Here is an 18266-nt window from a genome sequence, read left to right on the forward strand (position 1 = left end):
GTGGCGCAGCGCCGCGTCGCACAACGCGGCCGGGCCTGCCGGGCGGCGCCGCCGCCGCCACCACCACCACCACCACCACCTGTGAAGGGCGAGAGGCCGCGCCCGAGCCCGGCCCCCGCGGGGCGGTGCGGTGCGGCGCGGCGCGGCGCGGCAGGGCCGCCCTAGCAGCGAAGTGCGGATATCACCGTCACTCACACAAATTCCGCCCCTCCCCCTTCCCCCCCCCCCCCCTCCGCAACAGTCCCTTTCGGAAGCGCCGCCTCCGGCCGCGTTGTCCCGCTCCCGGCAGGGCCCGCGGGAGCCTGTGCCACCCGACAGGTCACATCCCACAGAACGCGGCGGCACCGCACCCGGGGCCCGCGTTCGTCAGCCTGGGCGGGCAGCGAGCGGGGCGGCCTCGGCGGCGACTGCGGAAAGCCGGCGGTCAGGTGGGGGCAGCGGGCTGGGCCCCCCGGCTCCCGCGGAGCTCGCCCCGCGCTGGCCCGCTCTGGGCGATGCTGGCGAAAGGCAGCGCCCCGCTTGCAAGTGCCGCTCCCGCCGGCGCCTCCTCAGCGCTGCGGGCGGAGGTCGCGTCGCCGTCTGTCACTCAGCTGAGCCGAGACAATGAAATAGCAAAGAACTTCCCCGCGGTGTGCTCCAGGGGCGGTGGGACGCAGGGTCCAGACCCCTTGTTCTGGCGCTCGGAGTTCGATGCCGTGAGCAGCTCCGCAGGCCGCCCGAGCGGGCGTTCACGCCCGGGTCCGAGTCCCTGCCCCGCCGCGGCGGGCCCGGCCTCCCCTCAGGCATCTCTGCTCATTTCATCGCACGCTGCGAAATGAAATGTTACATCTCATGGCTAAACTTCTGTCTGAAATTATACCTCTTCTTTCTAAAAGTAAGCCTTGAAATTGTTGTAGCCGGAAGGTGTTAGTTCACCCACACCTTTCATTACTGCTTTCACTTTTAATGGATGTTTCCTACAAAAGTAAAGCCAAACATTTTTTTTTTTTTAATAGATGACTGGTGAACCACAAAGTTGTACTAGCTGAGGTGTCTGAAACCACTGCTTACGCGTACATACTTCGCAGGATTTCAAAATGAGCGTCTTGCTCAAGAGGGCATGTTGTGGGAACAGGACGTGCCAGGCATGGCCTTCATCTCTGCTGTAGTATGATATACTGTGTTTTATACATTTCTATACATTTTTTTAGCATAACAAAAGATACAAAGTATATTGTGTGGTATTTTATATTCTAAATCATAATACAGATATAATGCAGTGACTCCTGTGCCCACACAGGGTTAGGTGCTCGCAGTGTTACAGGACTGTATTTTTGACGTAATTAATGAAAGGCTGTGGTGCATATTCTGAGGTAGGCACACATGGCTTAGCATAGTATTTTTTTTTAAAAAAGTTTGGAACAGCATGTTAATACTCACAAGATACAATGTGTGCAAGGCTGGGATTTTTTTCCCCCATTAAATTTTTCTATTGATTAAAAAAACCCTTTATACCTGGAACCCTGAAGCGTAGTCTATTTGAAAAAGGAAGGTAAAACACACATAATGTTTTTGTCATTGGAAACTGTTCAGTCAGTAGTTGTCCTGTTCTGTTCACCCTGGGAGCTCAGGTGCATCTGACTGGGGAAATTCTCTTCTCTTTAGCACCATGCTTTTTCTTCTGTTTCTGCACCTTTCCCCCTGCTCCCCCCCCTTCAGTTCTTTATCTAATCTCATATTCTGCTATCCAGTTTCATAAGAGCTCACAAATTAAGTAGGGCTAAAAAGGAGGAGGAGGATGTTCTTGAACCAAATGCGGTGCCCCCACATTTCATCTTCAATTTTAATCACAGATGAAAGTTGTGCTTTCATACAACTGCCTTTTCCAGAAACCTCACAGAAGGCAGGGAAGGCTGTCTTCACTCTCTCAAGAAGCTGCTGCTCCAGTTCTTGTTTCCAATCTTGACTACACCACTCCAGTAGCAATTCCCAGACTCCATTAGAGAATGTTTCTTTATTTGCAGTAGAGAGCATAACATAAAATGATATTAAAATGGATGGTGATGGATTATTGAAATGGTACCTGCATTAACCTCTTGAAACAGAAACAAAGCAATGTGTGCTAGTTCAAAAACTGGACAATCCCAACTGTACCAAGTATGAAGAAACTGATTCCTCAGCAACGTGAATAGTGCCGTAGGGCTGCTGACACCATTTGTAGTTGGAGACTTGTTTCTGAGGGTACTACAGATGTTGTGCAGCCACAGCATCACTGCCATCAAATGATGCCAGAATCTTCTGGCATTGTTTCACTCAGGTTCCAAATAAATGCAATCTATCTGTCCCCCTTTTTAAAGTAACTTCAGAATGCTGACTTAACATCTCTTTTTTATGATCTGATGGGAAATTGAGAATGTATTTGCATAATTACAAAACATCAAACATGACTAGAATCATCCAGATTTTACTACTAAATCCATTTCTTTCCTAGGCCTTAACACAGAGAATGACATCTAACAAATTTCCTGTCAATCTGATTTTGACATTTGCGAATCCATGTTGTTCCAGTAAGGCTCGATATTCAGAGCCACTTCTTTCCTTTCCCTCTGTCTGCACAAGCATGTTCAAGGACTGCAGCAGAGCTGTGCTCCTGTTCTTCTTCTCATCATCCAATACCGTTTCAGCCAGCAAAATCTCACAACCTAATTTAAGAACAAATGCATGCAACAGTCCTAATCCATTATCAGGCAAGAGAACTTTATGCTAACATGTATAAGGGTGCAAACTACAAGCCACAGGTGATTCATTTATCATTTATGGATTTTCTCTGCTATTAAACGTATGATCCACGCCTCTCACAAAACCCAGAAAATTCCCTTCCATGCTACGGAGGGCTCAAATGCTCACAATTCCAAGTCACCTCTCTGCTTTCAGGGGAAGAGGTGATGACTTCTGTAGACTTGGCATGAAGGTTACAGAACACAGTAAGACAGGGATAGCAGTTCCATGTCTTCAGGATATATTGGTACTTCACATCCATATTAAAACAGTGCCAAGCAGACAAAACAGTGGATGGTGAGCATTAAAAAAACCAGTTAAGTTGTCAATGTTGTACGTTATTTCTGTAGGAACTGAGGTCTTTGTGGTGGGACTCACCTAGGGATGTGGGCAGAGCTTAAATGATCCTGTTTACACACAGCCTCTTCCTCCATCTTCAGACCCATAAGGGGAAAGGGAAGACAAGAGAGGGCTACTGACAAAATGAGCGTAGTTTTGCTCATTGTCTTTTGGCTTTGCATCTTATGTAGTGGTTTCTCTTGGCACAGTAGGGGTAGGACGCCACCAATTCAGATCAAAATAGCAGCATTTTATAGTGATTTTAGTACTACTAAATGCTGCATAACATTCGTATCTTTCTGACCTTTAAGACAATCTCCTCAGAGCCATTCCTACATGTATACCTCAGACATTTAACGATTGATAAGAAGTAAATTAAACATAACACTGCAGTTTCTTAGAGAAGAGACTGAGATCTGCACATAAAATTTCTGGCCGAGACCTTGGTGTTAACTATCAGGAGTCATGAAAGTCCTTCTGACAGCTTATTAATCAATTCCCTGTTTCTGTCCTGTACCATCAGCTACCTTACTAAATCCAAGTTCAAGCCTACTCTGTAATGACACAGGTTTGCTTCACAAAGAAAAAGAATTAGCTAAGCATGTCCGAGTCTGAGGTGAGCCTGAACCTATCCAGTGGGACTCTTCCACCCTAATTCAGTCATCCATAGATTAGATAGCTGTAGTTTGGCTAGCCCTGTAAATATGCTCTATTCACTATGAAATATATTTTTTCTTTGAAAAAACAGGAAAGTCCCTTTCACCGATAGGTGAGATGAATCATCCTCTGAAAATACCTGGATTTCCACTGATTGGAGAACTCAAGGTGACTAGATTTGAATACCTAATATTTAGGCATCTGAAGTTAGGGTGACAAGGCTTATTTGTTATGATTCAGTGGTTTCTATTCTGTTCCTCCCTTCACATGTGCCTTCAGAAAGACCTGGGAACTGCCGCTCCTGGTTACACAGCAAGCATTGCCAGGTAGAATAATGCAGGACTATCATTTCTAAGTCACCATTATATTACAGCTCTGGAAGATTATGTCCAAATTTTGTACTCTCTGAAAGGAGGACACAAATAGAATGGTCATTATAATTTCCCGCAGAAAGTTGACAACATCAAAGTAATGTAGAAAAATGTACCAAGAAAGTACAACCAATGTGGGAAGAACACCTTCAAAAATAAGTCACAGTAAATTAAAATTTCTCTCTAGAGGTAAAATGTGATTGAAATTTCTTCATGAGAGGGACTGAAACAGAGCTAACTTTCAACCCTTTCAGGAAGCATACTCTGATGATGAAGAAATTTTGGCAAGTTTTATAGGAGATAAAAATTAATGGTTGTAACAGTCTTTTTCTGTATTAGAGAGTAATTTAATCCAGATTATCATTGTTTAGCAAGGGCATCATTTCCAGCAATAAGATGGAAGAGGGGAAAGTAAAGTGCCAGCCCTCCAAAATTTTTTTTAAAAACAAAACCAAACCCCACACCAAATACTTACACTACCCAGGAGTACGCTAACACATCCAAAACTGAACTGAGAGCTCACTCTCTAACAGGCTTAGCCATTAGGTAGTTCTTCCTAAGCTTTTGTGGCTCAAATGACATACTACCCTTCCTTTCTGTCCTGTTACTTTTCCAGGCACAAGTACTGTTGATAGTTGTAACACGGTCAAAAATTGATATAAAAATGATTGAGGTAGGACAGCCAACCAAGTTGTGTCTTGCCTTTCTAACAAACTTCTCTTCTGTCTTCCTAAGGGATTCTTACCTCAGTGTCCAGCGAGCAAGTGCTGAAGTTCTTACTTCTATTATTCACCTATCATTCTATTAACCTTCACAATGCTTTACCTCAAAAAATTGTTTTCTGTGCATCACGTTTCCTCTAAACTGCTGTTAAGGCAGAATGTGGGAAAAAGACAGCATCTTCAAGACGGCATAGCTGTGTCACTTCCCAAGGAGCAACATGAAACCTACAGGTTTTATTGGCAGAAGTTCATTTGGATTTTAAAACTCAGCTCCCTCATTACTTCATGCCTTTATCAGTAAACAAGCTCCCAAATTTTCCTCAGTTATGCCTGTTGCTTAGGAAGTCTTTTCAGTGTACCACCATTAAATCCACCCCTTCTACCAGTCAGCAAAAGATAACCACCCTCCTCCAGAGCAACTGAACTAACTCTACTTGGGTATTAACAAGAAAAAGACAAGTTTATAATTTCTCAGGTTACTGGGCTACATCAAATCATAGAACAGCTCAGGCTGAAAGAGACCACAGGAAATGCCTAGTCCAACCTCCTGCTTGAAGCAGGGCAGCTCTCCAGTCAGCTCAGCTCGTTCAGGGCTTTGTTCTCAGATCTTCAAACCCCCAAGGACAGAGATTCCACAACCTCTCTGGGCAACCTGCTCCAATGCTTAATTATCCTGAGAGCACAAAGCTGTGGTGTGTTACCACAGACACCTTGCCCAAGGGACTAATGCTTAGTGTGTATAGAGCACTGTACTTTAATCACAGAGTACACTGAGGTTGTGCGGCAGCCAAGCACATTAAAATTTTACAGTCCGATACATAGTACTTAAAGGCACAATTTTAAAGTCTGTGACAGTTATAGGTTTGCCAACTTTAGGATTGAAACAGCTTATAGCAGCTTAAAGAACAGCATTATGAACTTTATGAATAATTATGTGGTGAGAAACATGTGATTGCTGGAATGAGTCTCTCAAAATACAAAACCGTTAAGCATAATGGCAAGCTTCATGTCAATATGGAAAAGAAACATTTTCAATGTGTTCAGTTGTTGAATATTTTTTGCCTTATTAAGTATCAGTACAGATGAGATCAGTCAAATTTCCATTCATAAAAACCTGCTGAAAACTAAAGACCCCAAAGTGGTAAAAGTCTGACATTTCCCTGATCTTGTGCAACTGAAATGCGCTGTAGTAAGCATATTTCTCATAGTAAATTGAATCACTGTGGTGCTTTTGCTTTACTCTGTGCTCAAGGAGTACAGCAACTTCTGATTAAGTAACATAAGACAGAGTCTACCAGGCAGATACAACTCTTGACCTCGCTCATCAGCTCTCTTTAATTTGCCGAGGTTGGTGATTCAGCATAGGCACAGCCTCCTTCATATTGGTTTATGGGATTATCACTGTACAAGTGTGACAGGCAAGAAACTCACAACTGATAAAAGAAAGCTAGTCTGAAAGTACAGTTTTAATCTCCAGGAAGGCTTCCACTATAAAGTACATTTTAAATAGAAAAAATAAGTATCAGTGAAGTATCAGGAAAAAATAGACATTAGGAGAGGTGACATTAGTGACAAACTACTTGAGATGGGATACAGTATACTTCTCCAATTAGACTGGAACACAAAGAAACTTCTATTTTTATATTTTGTAAGAGAGTTTATACAGAAGTCTAACACTCATACCAAGTAATGAGATGGAAAGCATATATGGTCATTTAACCATATTCAGAAAAACCTGACATTGATAGGAACAGCCCTCAACCGCAGCCTGTGTGGGTACATACTGTGGCTGCAGGCTGCTGAAGTTACTCTGTGACTTTACAGCTGCTGGAGGAACGTGTTTGTGCTTTGTCCTACTTTCACTTTTGCCTGTGGAACAAGTGCTTAAAAAAGGGTATCTTTGAAATGTTTTTGAGTGAAGCTCCACAGAAAAGTGAAAAAGAGGACCAGCATCCCCAAATTCAGTCAGATGCTGGAGTATTCACTTTCAGGTTTTAATTTCTGATAAAAATAACCAGTAAGCACTAAGTACACTGCAGAGGCAGAACTGTCTTTAAAATTAAAGTCCAAGAAAACTGAAGTATTAACGTGGCTCATAAAAGCTTGTAGTTTTAACTTGCCATGCTATACAGCTATGTCAAGTCTAAGCTTAATACGGTCTGCAAACTAGCCAAAAGAACTGCACATGGAGGTATTTAATACATAGAAGTTTCAGCCTGCCCCAGACACTTAAACACATAGAACTCAGTCCTGCAAAAGCTGCAGTCCAACTTTTATTCGGGGCCTGCAACAACTATGCTTCAGATAAATGGTCAAAATGATCCTAAACTGACAGTATGTGCTGTTTGATGATGGATGTGTTGCACAAGGGTTGTAAAAACTCAGCATCCCAGTTTGCTTCTGGGCACGCTATGGTGACAGATTCTTCTTGAAGCATAAAACAGCATCTAATAAGTTTCCTGTGATCTTAATTTGTACATTTGTGAATCCATATTTCTCCAGTAGTTGTTTATATTCTGAGCCACTTCTTTGCTTGCCTTCAGTCATACTGAGGGACTGTAGTACAGCTCTAGGAGGGTGCGTCTTCTGCTCATCAAGCACAATTTCTGCCACTAGCAAGGCACTTCCTGCATTTCCAAAACAACCAAAAGTGGTTTAGTAAAGTATTTCTAGCTTCAAGTTATTAGCATTTTGTTCAGAGACAGTTACTGAAGTCGTTAAGACTAATGTTTTAACAGCTTTCAGTAGAAATTTGTGACAGAACTTTACTTCCAGTACACTCTTCCTGGAAGCAATTGTTCAGCTGTTAAAAGGAAGGGGGCATTTACAGCACCGTCTCCACTTCAATGAAGTTCAGATCACTTCCTGATTATGCTCTTAAACTCATTTCCATTTGAGCCAAGCAACTCCTCTAAATTGCTCATACCCTAATCTTGCATAAGATTAAGACAGTCACCCATGATTTTCTTTCATAACTTATAAGCAGTATTATGAATTATGGCCTAGATCTAATTTTGAATGGTCTCCTATGAAGCAAACTTCATAGCTACAGTTAATCCTGTTGAATTAAGGAATCACTTGATCTTGGCAGTCAGGCTTTTCTGTTTTTTGTCTTCTCCTTTGATCTTTAATACTGTCCAAATATGAGTTAGCGTGCCCTGGCAGACAAAAGGGCCAACCATGTCCTGGAGTGCACCAAGCACAGCACAGCTAGTCAGCTGAGGGAGGTGACTGTCCCAATCTACACTGCACCAGCGCATCCCCACCTCCAGCACTGTGTGGTTTTGGGCCCCTCAACAGAAGGAGGAGGATACACCTCAGTCTATCCAGAGGAGGGTGACCAAGATTGTGAAAGGCCTCAAAGGCAAGACTTCTGAGGAGTGGCTGAGGTCACTTGGTTTGTTCAGCTTGGGGAAGAGAAGGTTGAGGGGTGACCTCACTGCAGTCTACAACTTCCTCAAGAGGGGTAGCAGAGGAGAATGTGCTGACCTCCTCTCTGGTGACCAGTGATAGGACATGAGGAAATTGAATGAAGAGAAACCCGGGGAAGTTCAGATTGGACATTAGGAAAAGGTTCTTCACTGACAGGATGGCCAGTCAGTGGAACAGGCTTTTCCAGGGAAGTGGTCAGGGCACCAAACCTCTCATGGTTCAAGGGGCATCTGGACAACGCTCAGTCATATGGTTAAGTTTTGGTAGTACTTTGAGGAACAGAGTTGGACTCTGTGATCTTTATGGGTCCCTTCCAACCTGAGATATTTTATGATTCAAATGTAGGACAAAGCAGAAGCAGCTAGTTATTTCTCATGATACCTGTGCCAAAAGTAGTGCTGAACTCTGGTTTACCATATTCTAGGCACTACCAACACAGCAAACCAAACTACTACTTCTGGAATAGCAAAACAAACTGCTTCTTAATAACTAAAAAGGAACTTTAGTTAGGCTACTTATTTCTATACATGCAAGCACATGCTTCATCATTTGATGGTACAGGGCTTATTACAAAAGACTGGGCATGGCAGAGAGAGAGGAGATGACAGTTACATGTGAAGCCTACAACTATACTAAGGGCTTATTTCCATATAGTTTTATTAGCAGTTTTGTTTCCTTTTTTTCTTGACAAGTATTACAAATAATGCAAGCACAGACACTCAAGCAAAGGCTACTATGATTGGACAGAAAAATATACTTTTTTAATATGACATTCTTATGATTGCTCATTATGTTTATGCATTAACATGCACCTTTAAGCCCACAAGATTAAAAATACTTACCTGGTTTGCAAACAGCTGATATCTTGCTTAATAACACATGTATCTTTTCATCAGGCCAGTCATGAAGAATCCGTGAAAGGATGTAAAGGTCTGCTTCTGGAAGATTATCCTTGAAGAAGTCACCTGTTGGAAAGCAGAGTTTGTACATTCCTACAGAAATCACAGAGTACATTACTACAAAATGAGATTAAGATATTGTGGAGGAACCAGGAGCTTCAGCAGAAGTAAAGAAACAAACAAGAATGAACAGGTATAGGTGTGCACTGCTTTGCACATAAGGAAAGCATTAATAGAAAGAAGAGCAGATCACAGGTAAGAATTCTGTAATGTGTGAAAATGGAGAGAAAGCCTAAAGCAATGAAGGAGACAAAGTCCTTTGTAGCCATCATGTTGATCTCACCTAGAAAGGGAAAGTCTGAGACAGGAATGTGCAGCCTCTACTCCCAGTGGTACTCAAACCCAAATAATTCTTACTTCCTTGTTTATCCACATTCTTCAACCATAGCCAGTTTGTTTTAATCCCCATAGGCTTGAGAAATGCAATGCCCCCACTTAGCATGGGTGAGCCTACATTGCTTTGTACTAAGACACATTTGGGGTTGGAGCAGTGTAGCACACCACTTTCTACAGCAGAAGAGCCTGCTCTGTGCTCCAGGATAACAGATATAAGACAAAAGATCATGTGTTACACTTACCTGATATGAATGTCACTGGAGCTGTGTTTTGTCCTGGAGGCTGAAAGTAAGAGGTGTTTGCAATGACTTCTGGAAGGTCAAATACTGTGACCTTGAGATTTGGGTATATTTGTCCTAATTCATGAGCCAGAGCTCCTGTGCAACCTGTTGACAGTTTAAAAAAGTCAAATCAGGTCTTTTCTCCCAGCCCTTGCAGACATTTTTAAAGACAAGGCTGTACATAAAATTAAAATAGACAGTAAATCAGAATTGAAGTAGACAGTCAGCTCCACAATGAACATGGGCAACAGCACTTGCTGGTGGATACAGCAATGCATTAAAGCTTGGAGAATGCAGACATGAATCTCTACTGTCATGGAATGGCTAATATGACCTTTGATACCAGTACCTCAGGGTGGTGTGGGGAGCAGAAGAACATTGATGAAAGGGCAAGGACTTGTAATTTGTGGATTAAGAGCACTAGAACCATTTACCATTTACAAAGCACTGATATATAAAGTTTGGTAAATACTCTCCAGCATTGTGACAGATAGGGATGGTAAAGTCTAGAAGTCTCTGCACAGGTGGCAAAGGTTGCACCAGTATTGTGTTAATTCCTCTGACATGCCGTCCACCTCCCCAGGCAAAATAAAGTGTTCTTTCCTCAGTGGATCTTTCCCTGTGTAATAACACTCTCTCTGTGTAACTCCAAGCACAGAGCAAGAAAGGACACTAACAAGAAGGGTTTCTTCAGATGTATCATTGGTCTAAAACATTTTTGTGGTCATTTTAAGAATCATTAAGGTCATTAAGAATCAAAGCAACACACAAAACAAACCAATTCTAAAAGAGGCACAACTTTTTGTTCTAGCAGTGCTGTGTTTCAAGTTTGACACCCCAACACAGAAGGACTCAGAAATAAATCCTTCGCTACTTTTGGAAATCTTGGATGTGCTAAAGGACAGCAACAGTACAGCTGACAATGGAGCTCACAGCCCAGTATTTTATCAGCTGAGCCAAAACCCATCTTGTTTTCTGTGCTGAGGTGTGTCAGTATCGACTAGATTGTGACAAACATTCACTTATTTTAAACTATTCAAATACCATTTAAGTAACAATGCTTTCAGTTAACTGCATTCATCTGACATTACAATGCCAGAAAAATAACAGTAGATAGTATTACTCCAGTTCTAGTAAAAAATACACATAGATCTTAAGCAATAAAATACGGAACTGAAATCAAGATTTTCCCTTTGATTTGTATACAAATTCAATTACAGGCAATACCTCCTAGATCACAAGCAGATTTAAACCGTGAAAGATCAAATGCTGTAGCCACGTCTCTTGCTGTCAGTTGGGCAATGCTGTGCATAGCAGCCATAAAACGCTGCTTCACCTCCTGGCTGTGATAATAGTCCTAAAAAGGGGTAAAAAAAGCATAGTAATAGAAGCTTATTTTCATTACTTAGCTGAAACTATGTACAACCGAGGCAGTAGGTGCACACCATTACCATTAGAATTCTAAAATTAAAAGGTCAGTTAAAAGTGCCATTGACTAGTTGCTCATCTACTGTAGTGATCAGCAGACTACATCCTCTCAAAAATTCTGATCACACAGGCATCTTCTGCAGTACATCTCAAAGGACATACACTTGGCTGGTTTGAACTTGATCTTCCTGACATCCCAAGGGCTGTTAAATTCAACACTTCTGCCCACTGAAGCTCAGGCAATATAGTAGGAAGAAGTGAAAAGTGCTTTCTAAAGAAATACTGGGCCTTTGATATACATTTACTAACATACTTGGTCCACAGCAAGATTCTCCAGATTTCAAACTGTTTGTAAGGACATGATTGAGGTATTTTTTCCAGTCTCCTAAAGCGTTCCTCCTTCTTGATATAGTCACAAGTTGCTTCCATGTAAATCTGACATTCTCCCTTGATGAGGAAATAACCAGATGGTTGGATCGTAACTTAAATGAGAAACGTTACAGCTCATAATGCATTTTTTGATTACAGGAGAAGCAAGCCTTCAGTACCAGAAACTCATGCCTTTACCTTTGAAATGATACAGAAGCATGAATCCCGTTGTGTCTCACTTTCATGCAGATTTCATCAGTTATGCCTGGCTTCACAGCTACCATGAAGCAGAAGTAACTCCAGGCTGTGAGTATGCACAGTGCCATAGGCAGCCCATATATTCTGCTTAGACATACCATCCTGTAAACATATAGAGCCCATGCCTGAACTGGCAGTGACTTCTGCCACATGCATCACCCAAGCATACTCAAGTTGGTAATCCAAATGTTTAACAAAGGATGAGATCCAGTTTGCCTATGTTAAAACAATTAATTTGTATGTAAGTTTAAGCATCTACTGCAGCACCTACCTAAAGCAAAGTATCTAAACTCCCTTTAAAAGAGCCTTTGAAGGATTTAGATTCCTGCTTTAGCAGGGAAGTTGGACTAGGTGATCTCCTGGAGTACTGCATTTTGTTCTGGGCCCCCAACACACAAAGGACGTAGACCTGTTGGAGTGCATCCAGAGGAGGGCCATGAAGACGATCAGAGGGGTGGAGCATCTCTCCTGTGAAGACAGGCTGGAAGAGTTGAAGCTGTTCAGCCTGGAGAAGAGGAGGCTCCAGGGAGACTTTAGAGTAGCCCTTCAATACTTAAAGGGGGCTTACAAGATGGAGATGGACATTTTAGTAGAGCCTATAGCGACAGGACAAGGCGTAATTGTTTTCAACTAAAAGAGGGCAAATGCAGAATAGGTATTAGGAAGAAATTCTTTACTGCAAGGGTGGTGAGGCACTGGAACGGATTGCCCAGAGAAGCTGTGATGCCCCATCTCTGGGAGTGTTCAAGGCCAGGCTGGACGGGGCTTCGAGCAACCTGGTCTGGTGGCAGGTGCCCCTGCCCATGGCAGGGGCGTTGGAACTAGATGATCCTCAAGGTCCTTTCCAACCCAAACCATTCTATGATCTCCAGAAGTCCTTCCAACCCCAACTGTTCTGTGATTGTGTGATCCATTCTGTGATTCCTAAAGGAGGTTCTGTCCACCAGTAATCTAGTACTAACATTAGGCTAACAGGACCTTCTTAAGTCTCCAAAGGCCTTATTTCCTTCCATCAACTGTATACGAGGGATGTAGACAGCTTTTTCAGCATCTGGAAGTATAAATTAAGAACCTTGGGGTGCAGGGTGAAGTACCCTTTAAGCCAGCACTGTTGTCAGAGATGATGTCCTGATGTATTCTCCTACTCGCTCTGCTAGCCCTCTCCTTAAACAGGCACAAATTTACGCCCCTCAACTTGCTTCACCAGGTGGATAACTGACAAGTTAGGCCAGTTATAACCCTAAGTCATTCTCCACTCTGTACACATCCACCTGGGCTAGCACTGGAAAAGAAGTACTACAGAGATGGAAACACATGGAAGAAAGGTTACAATTCTTACCAGCAGTATGTACCAGCTTGAAGCATATACAAAGCTACAAACCTTCATTGAAGAGATGAGATCCCTCCTGCACTGCATCAACACAAAGTGACTTTGAAAACAGCTTCCATCACAGTCAGCACAGACTGAGGTAGATGCACATCAGTATCAAGTGATTGGCACCCAATACTGAGAGAGTGCACGTGTGATAAGGTACTATCTGGTGTTATAAGAAAGGACACATTAAATTTAAATTAAACAGACCCAGAGGTTGTTCTCAGAGTGTGTTAGCTGGATAGGCAACACCTTAACCAGAGAATTTTCATCAGCACTTGAATTTCCCAGGACACTCTGGGATTGCTCCAGCACCTGAGCCTAAAGTTGAAGGGAACAGAAGTCTGGGGCTAGTGAGTTGCACTGTGTTTTTACCATTCCTAATATTAACCAAATTTCTTAGACTGCTCAGTCTCCATCTGCCACTAGATCAGTTCTGGGCCCCTCCCAACTAGTTTTGATACCAGTAAGAGTTTACATTACCTTAAATAAATCCTCTGCTTTCTTTCCAAAGGCTCGATGATTCTGCCTGCTGCCTTCCTTGACAGCAGACTCCAAGTTTGTGAAGAGAGGCCAAATGTGGTCATTTGAGTGGATAATGTAGCCATGAAGTGAGCATTCGCCATCTGAAGTCAGGTAGGTGTTTGCTGAATCTGTATTACTATAACCTTAAGGGAAGAAAACAACTGTAACCAGCTTTGTTTCAGTACTTTAAAACTGTCATTTAAAATCTGAAGGCGCATTTTCTGGCGTAGCTGTTAAATAGCTAGCAAAACCTGATCTTCTTCTGCAAAGACTTCCATGAAAAAATTCTAAAAGTCTTCTCATTCTTAAGGAGCAGGTACTTTGTTTCCAAAAATAATTTATGATGGAAGATATAGATTGGCTTAAAAAAGTAATAATAAATTGGTGCCTAAGTACCTCAGTTAGATACCTAATATTCAACAGAGTATTGGAAGTTTCTCATTCTTGACCACATTTTTCTTTAGATTATGGCTTCCCTTAAATTCCAACTTTCTCCAGTATGTTTTGCCTTTAGGGCTTTCACCTTGGTCTTGTCCTCTAATAGAGCTGAAAGCCTCCTTTATTTCCTTTTCTTGGCACTTGACCATTTCAGGTCTTACATAGTAAGTGATGCATATGGAAACCTGTAACAACATAGTGTGGACTGAAAATTAGTCCTAACACTGACTCCCTCACCTACATACACCGTCAGGCACTTTTCCAGTTAGGGGTGCTAAAATTTAAGCTGTTGTCTATAAAAAGAGGCCATATTCCAGAGCTTTCCTCAGTGGAACCCTGATTCTCTGCTGAAGATTGTGACACTGCATTGCTGCAGCAGCAAATGGAATTTTGTCCTTCTTTTAGATAGAAAAAGAATCACTGAGGTTGGAAAAGGCCTTAAAGTGATCTTAAAGATCATTGAGTACAACTGTAAACCTAGCACTGCCAAGTCGACCAGTAAACTACATCCCAAGTGCCAGGTCTACCTCTTTTAAGTGCCTCCAGGGATGGTGACTCAAGCACTTCCCTCGGGCAGCATTTTTCAATGTCTGACAAACCTTTTAGTGAAAAAAAAATTCCTAGTATCTAATCTAAATATCTCCTAGTGCAGCTTGAGGCCATTTCCTCTCATCTTACCACTTAACTGGGAGATGCACACCCACCTCACTAACACCTTCCTTTCAGGTACTTCTAGAGAGCAATAAGGTCCCTCCTAAGTCTCCTATTCTTCAGGTTAAACAACCCCAGTTCCCTCTGCTGCTCCTCACAAGACTCGTGCTCCAGACCCTTCACCAGCTGCATTGCCTGGGACACGCTCCAGCACCTCAGTGTCTTGTGGTGCAGCCTCACCAGTGTCAAGTATGGGGGGTAATCACTTCCCTAGTCCTGCTGGCTACATTATTTCTCATACAAGCCAGGGTGCTGTTGGCTGCCTTGCTGACTTGGGTATGCTGCTGGCTCTGGTTCAGCCAGCCATCAACCAGCACCCCTGGGTACCTTTCTGCCAGGCAGCTTTCCAGCCACTCTTCCCCAAGCCTGTAGTGCTGCTGTGGGGCTGTTATGGTCAAAGTGCAGGTTACACATCTGAGTCATTATGCTGCTCCCTGGGACTGCCCACACAACTTTCTTAGAGATTTGGTCAGTACTACGTCCAGAGAGCAAAACCAATCTAAGGGTTCCTCAAAGAACACCTTAATGTGTTCATAAAATAAAGCTTGCCCCCAAATGAAAAAATCTAGCTACTAATAATGGAAGCAAAGAAGCAACAATCCATTCCCCTTTCCCTCAAATCCAAGTTACCCACAACATCAAGTCAGATTCTGTGACCTTCAAAGCATCTCTCCCAGTCCTGCATGGCTTTCAGTACGTACTATGCAGTTGGGGGAAAGAGAAACTAGTCACCTTGTGGTGTTTTCTCCAGTAATCCAAGAGCAGCACATGCATCAAGGAGTCTTTCTGTTCCGCACACAGAGGTCCCAACCTCATTTGCAATATCCACAGCCTTCAGTGGGCCTTTATCTTTCAGATGATCAAACATCTTCAACTTAGATGCTACAAACATAGCCTCCATAGAGGAAAAAAAAAAATAGCATGCTGTATTTAAAAGACTGCAATCAAGAAACAAAAGAACTAGAATTATTCTACACAACTACTGTTCTTTAAGAAGCACAACACAGTTTAAAAAAACTCCTAAAAATTGCTACGATACATTTCCATCCCTTTCAGAGAGTTTCACTATCTTAGGCAAGCAACAGAATTTTGAACAGAGGTGTTTGGGAGAAAAAGGAACTCAGAATGTTCTGGAATGCAGCCTACAGATTTTGTATGAAGACCACCTCTTTATTCAGATATTTAGCATATCCCCATCTATAAGATCCTTTCATAAGGTCAAGCACTCTTAAGCACCTGAACCAATACCAAAAGATAAAATTTTATTTACTCAAGACATAAGGAACTGGAAAGTTCCACTTAGGCAGTGTAGCAGCTTCAGTTCCTGTAATATTTGTCTTAGTTTAATAAATGTTAAGGAAAAAAAATAAAAGAATAAAACGTCAGGGCACAACTGTACTACACACACACCCCTTAAAAGCACATGTACACATGGAATGGGGAACAGAAAACAGCTAGTGTCCAATAGTGAAGAAAAACCCACGGGCAATATAGCTGCCTAAGTTGAAAAACCTAACTGAACTTGTAGAGATATGCTAATCAAACCAGCGAGGAAAGTTAGTATGTGATAATATATACCTCTATTTGAAATTAATTTGCAATTCTGCAGTTTCAGTATTCTGAAACTATTCTGAAACTATTCACCCAAACCCAAGGAACTTATGTAGAGCATGAGAGCAGAAGCACATACAGCAATCACAGAATCCATTTCTTTGCATCTGCAGGCAATTATAATGTACTTAAAGATCAAATGAAGTCAAGGAAAAATTGGATTGGCATTCTGTTTAATAAAAATCAAGTGGAGAAAAAGATTTAACTTTGTGAGGAAGGTCTGCTACTGTGTGTCTATATATTTTATCATCTTCATCCTCTTTTTACAGTTTCCTCTTACTCTAGTAAGAATGTATAACTGGGTTTTATTATAACCCAGGCTTTCACATGCCAATTGCATCTAGCCTGCAACCACTTGGCTTCCAAGACCCGCCCAATCTTCAGACTGATACCACTCAAACTGTAAGAAAAGGAAAAAGAAGGTGAGAAGATAGGGTCCAAAACTTGACTGGTCCAAATCACTCTTTCGACCATTCTGTAATTCTCAGTTTCAGGGCAGGGGGGAGGTGGAAATTGAAGAAAAAACCCTAAAAGGTCTGAGTACAGATCAAATTATGCAAATTCAGAACATATTAAGTTTGAGAAAGTATGATTTAACCTTGATCCCCTCCTGTTCTGCAACAGCAGCTGTTCAGAGTAAAATAGGCAGCAACATCTTTGGCTACAGGGGATTTCACTCTGCTTTATAAAGCCCTTGAAACAACACTCAAGAACCAAAATGAAACTGAACTCAAGAGCTTTTGTGCTCTTATCCCTTTTCTACAAGTGGAGGGATGATGAGTTTTGTCAGATCACAGGAAGCATTCACTGCAACTTATAATTAATTTTACTAAGATCTAAGCCCTGAGGAAAAAAGAATTCCTACTAGTTCAACATGAAACTCGGCACTTCGTACAATGACTTTACATTGGGCTAGTAGGAAAGGAAAGCTTCTGCTTCCAGCCTCCAGTCTTTCACTGCACAAAACCAAATTTGGCATCACATCACTGTGAACAGTACACATAATGCACAACAAAATGGTGATCATTCTCTATGTTCTTTTTACTTAAGTTGAAGAAATGCTAAGCATCATCTCACCCAATCAAATACATCAAAACTCACTCCCTATAGACAGACAAGTAAGTTCACAAACAGCAATCTCAAGGCTGCTTTATTCCACATTTCTCAATATTGCTTTGTATGCCTGCAAGCAGCATGCCCACAGATTGACAGTGACCACACTATAGTTTTCCTTCACATCCAAGTACAACTTCCCACTGTTTCAGCAAAACCATTGTCCACTGTCTGGCATGTTTCCCTCCACTCCCCCTCAAATTTATTACATCTTTAGTTCCAGGTTTGTCATTTCCCTGCTACTTTAGCAGTTTTTTCACCTCTTCCTAAAACATGAATGACTTGATGGAAATCAGTGATCTGTTAGAATGACTGGTGTTCATTTCTCATTCACCTTCATCACTGTCCTCGCTACACTGAAATTATGAGTAGAAAACCTGGTAGTAATTAAAATGTCCAGCTACTGATTCCTCATCACACACATTTGGCTGCTACACAGAACATGCGAGCTTCTGTTTGTAAGCTATTACATGTACGTCTCCATCAGCTACTGCATGGGTATTACCAGGTAAATATACCTGGAACATGGAACAGGGTATAAAAAAACCTAACGTCCTCAACAATTAATAAAAAAATTAAGATCTTCC

The 18266-nt window shown here is 42.1% G+C and overlaps 1 protein-coding gene across 3 annotated transcripts in view; it reads right to left on the reverse strand.

Moving 5' to 3' along the window:
- Positions 1-1209: 1209 nt before the first annotated feature.
- ASMTL (acetylserotonin O-methyltransferase like) overlaps positions 1210-18266 on the reverse strand; it is a 31622-nt gene continuing 14565 nt past the window's right edge. The window contains exons 8-13 of one of the 3 annotated variants that reach the window (XM_037376336.1): positions 15688-15850; positions 13765-13949; positions 11082-11211; positions 9816-9959; positions 9121-9243; positions 1210-1973 (exon numbers count right to left, since the gene is read on the reverse strand). In XM_037376336.1, coding sequence (XP_037232233.1) covers positions 1750-1973; positions 9121-9243; positions 9816-9959; positions 11082-11211; positions 13765-13949; positions 15688-15850 — 969 coding nt within the window. In that variant the 3' untranslated portion in view covers positions 1210-1749. The other 2 variants (XM_037376338.1, XM_037376337.1) reach the window with 2 other exon arrangements.

This window comes from Falco rusticolus, chromosome 2, assembly GCF_015220075.1.
Source record: "Falco rusticolus isolate bFalRus1 chromosome 2, bFalRus1.pri, whole genome shotgun sequence".
Classification (NCBI taxonomy): domain Eukaryota; kingdom Metazoa; phylum Chordata; class Aves; order Falconiformes; family Falconidae; genus Falco; species Falco rusticolus.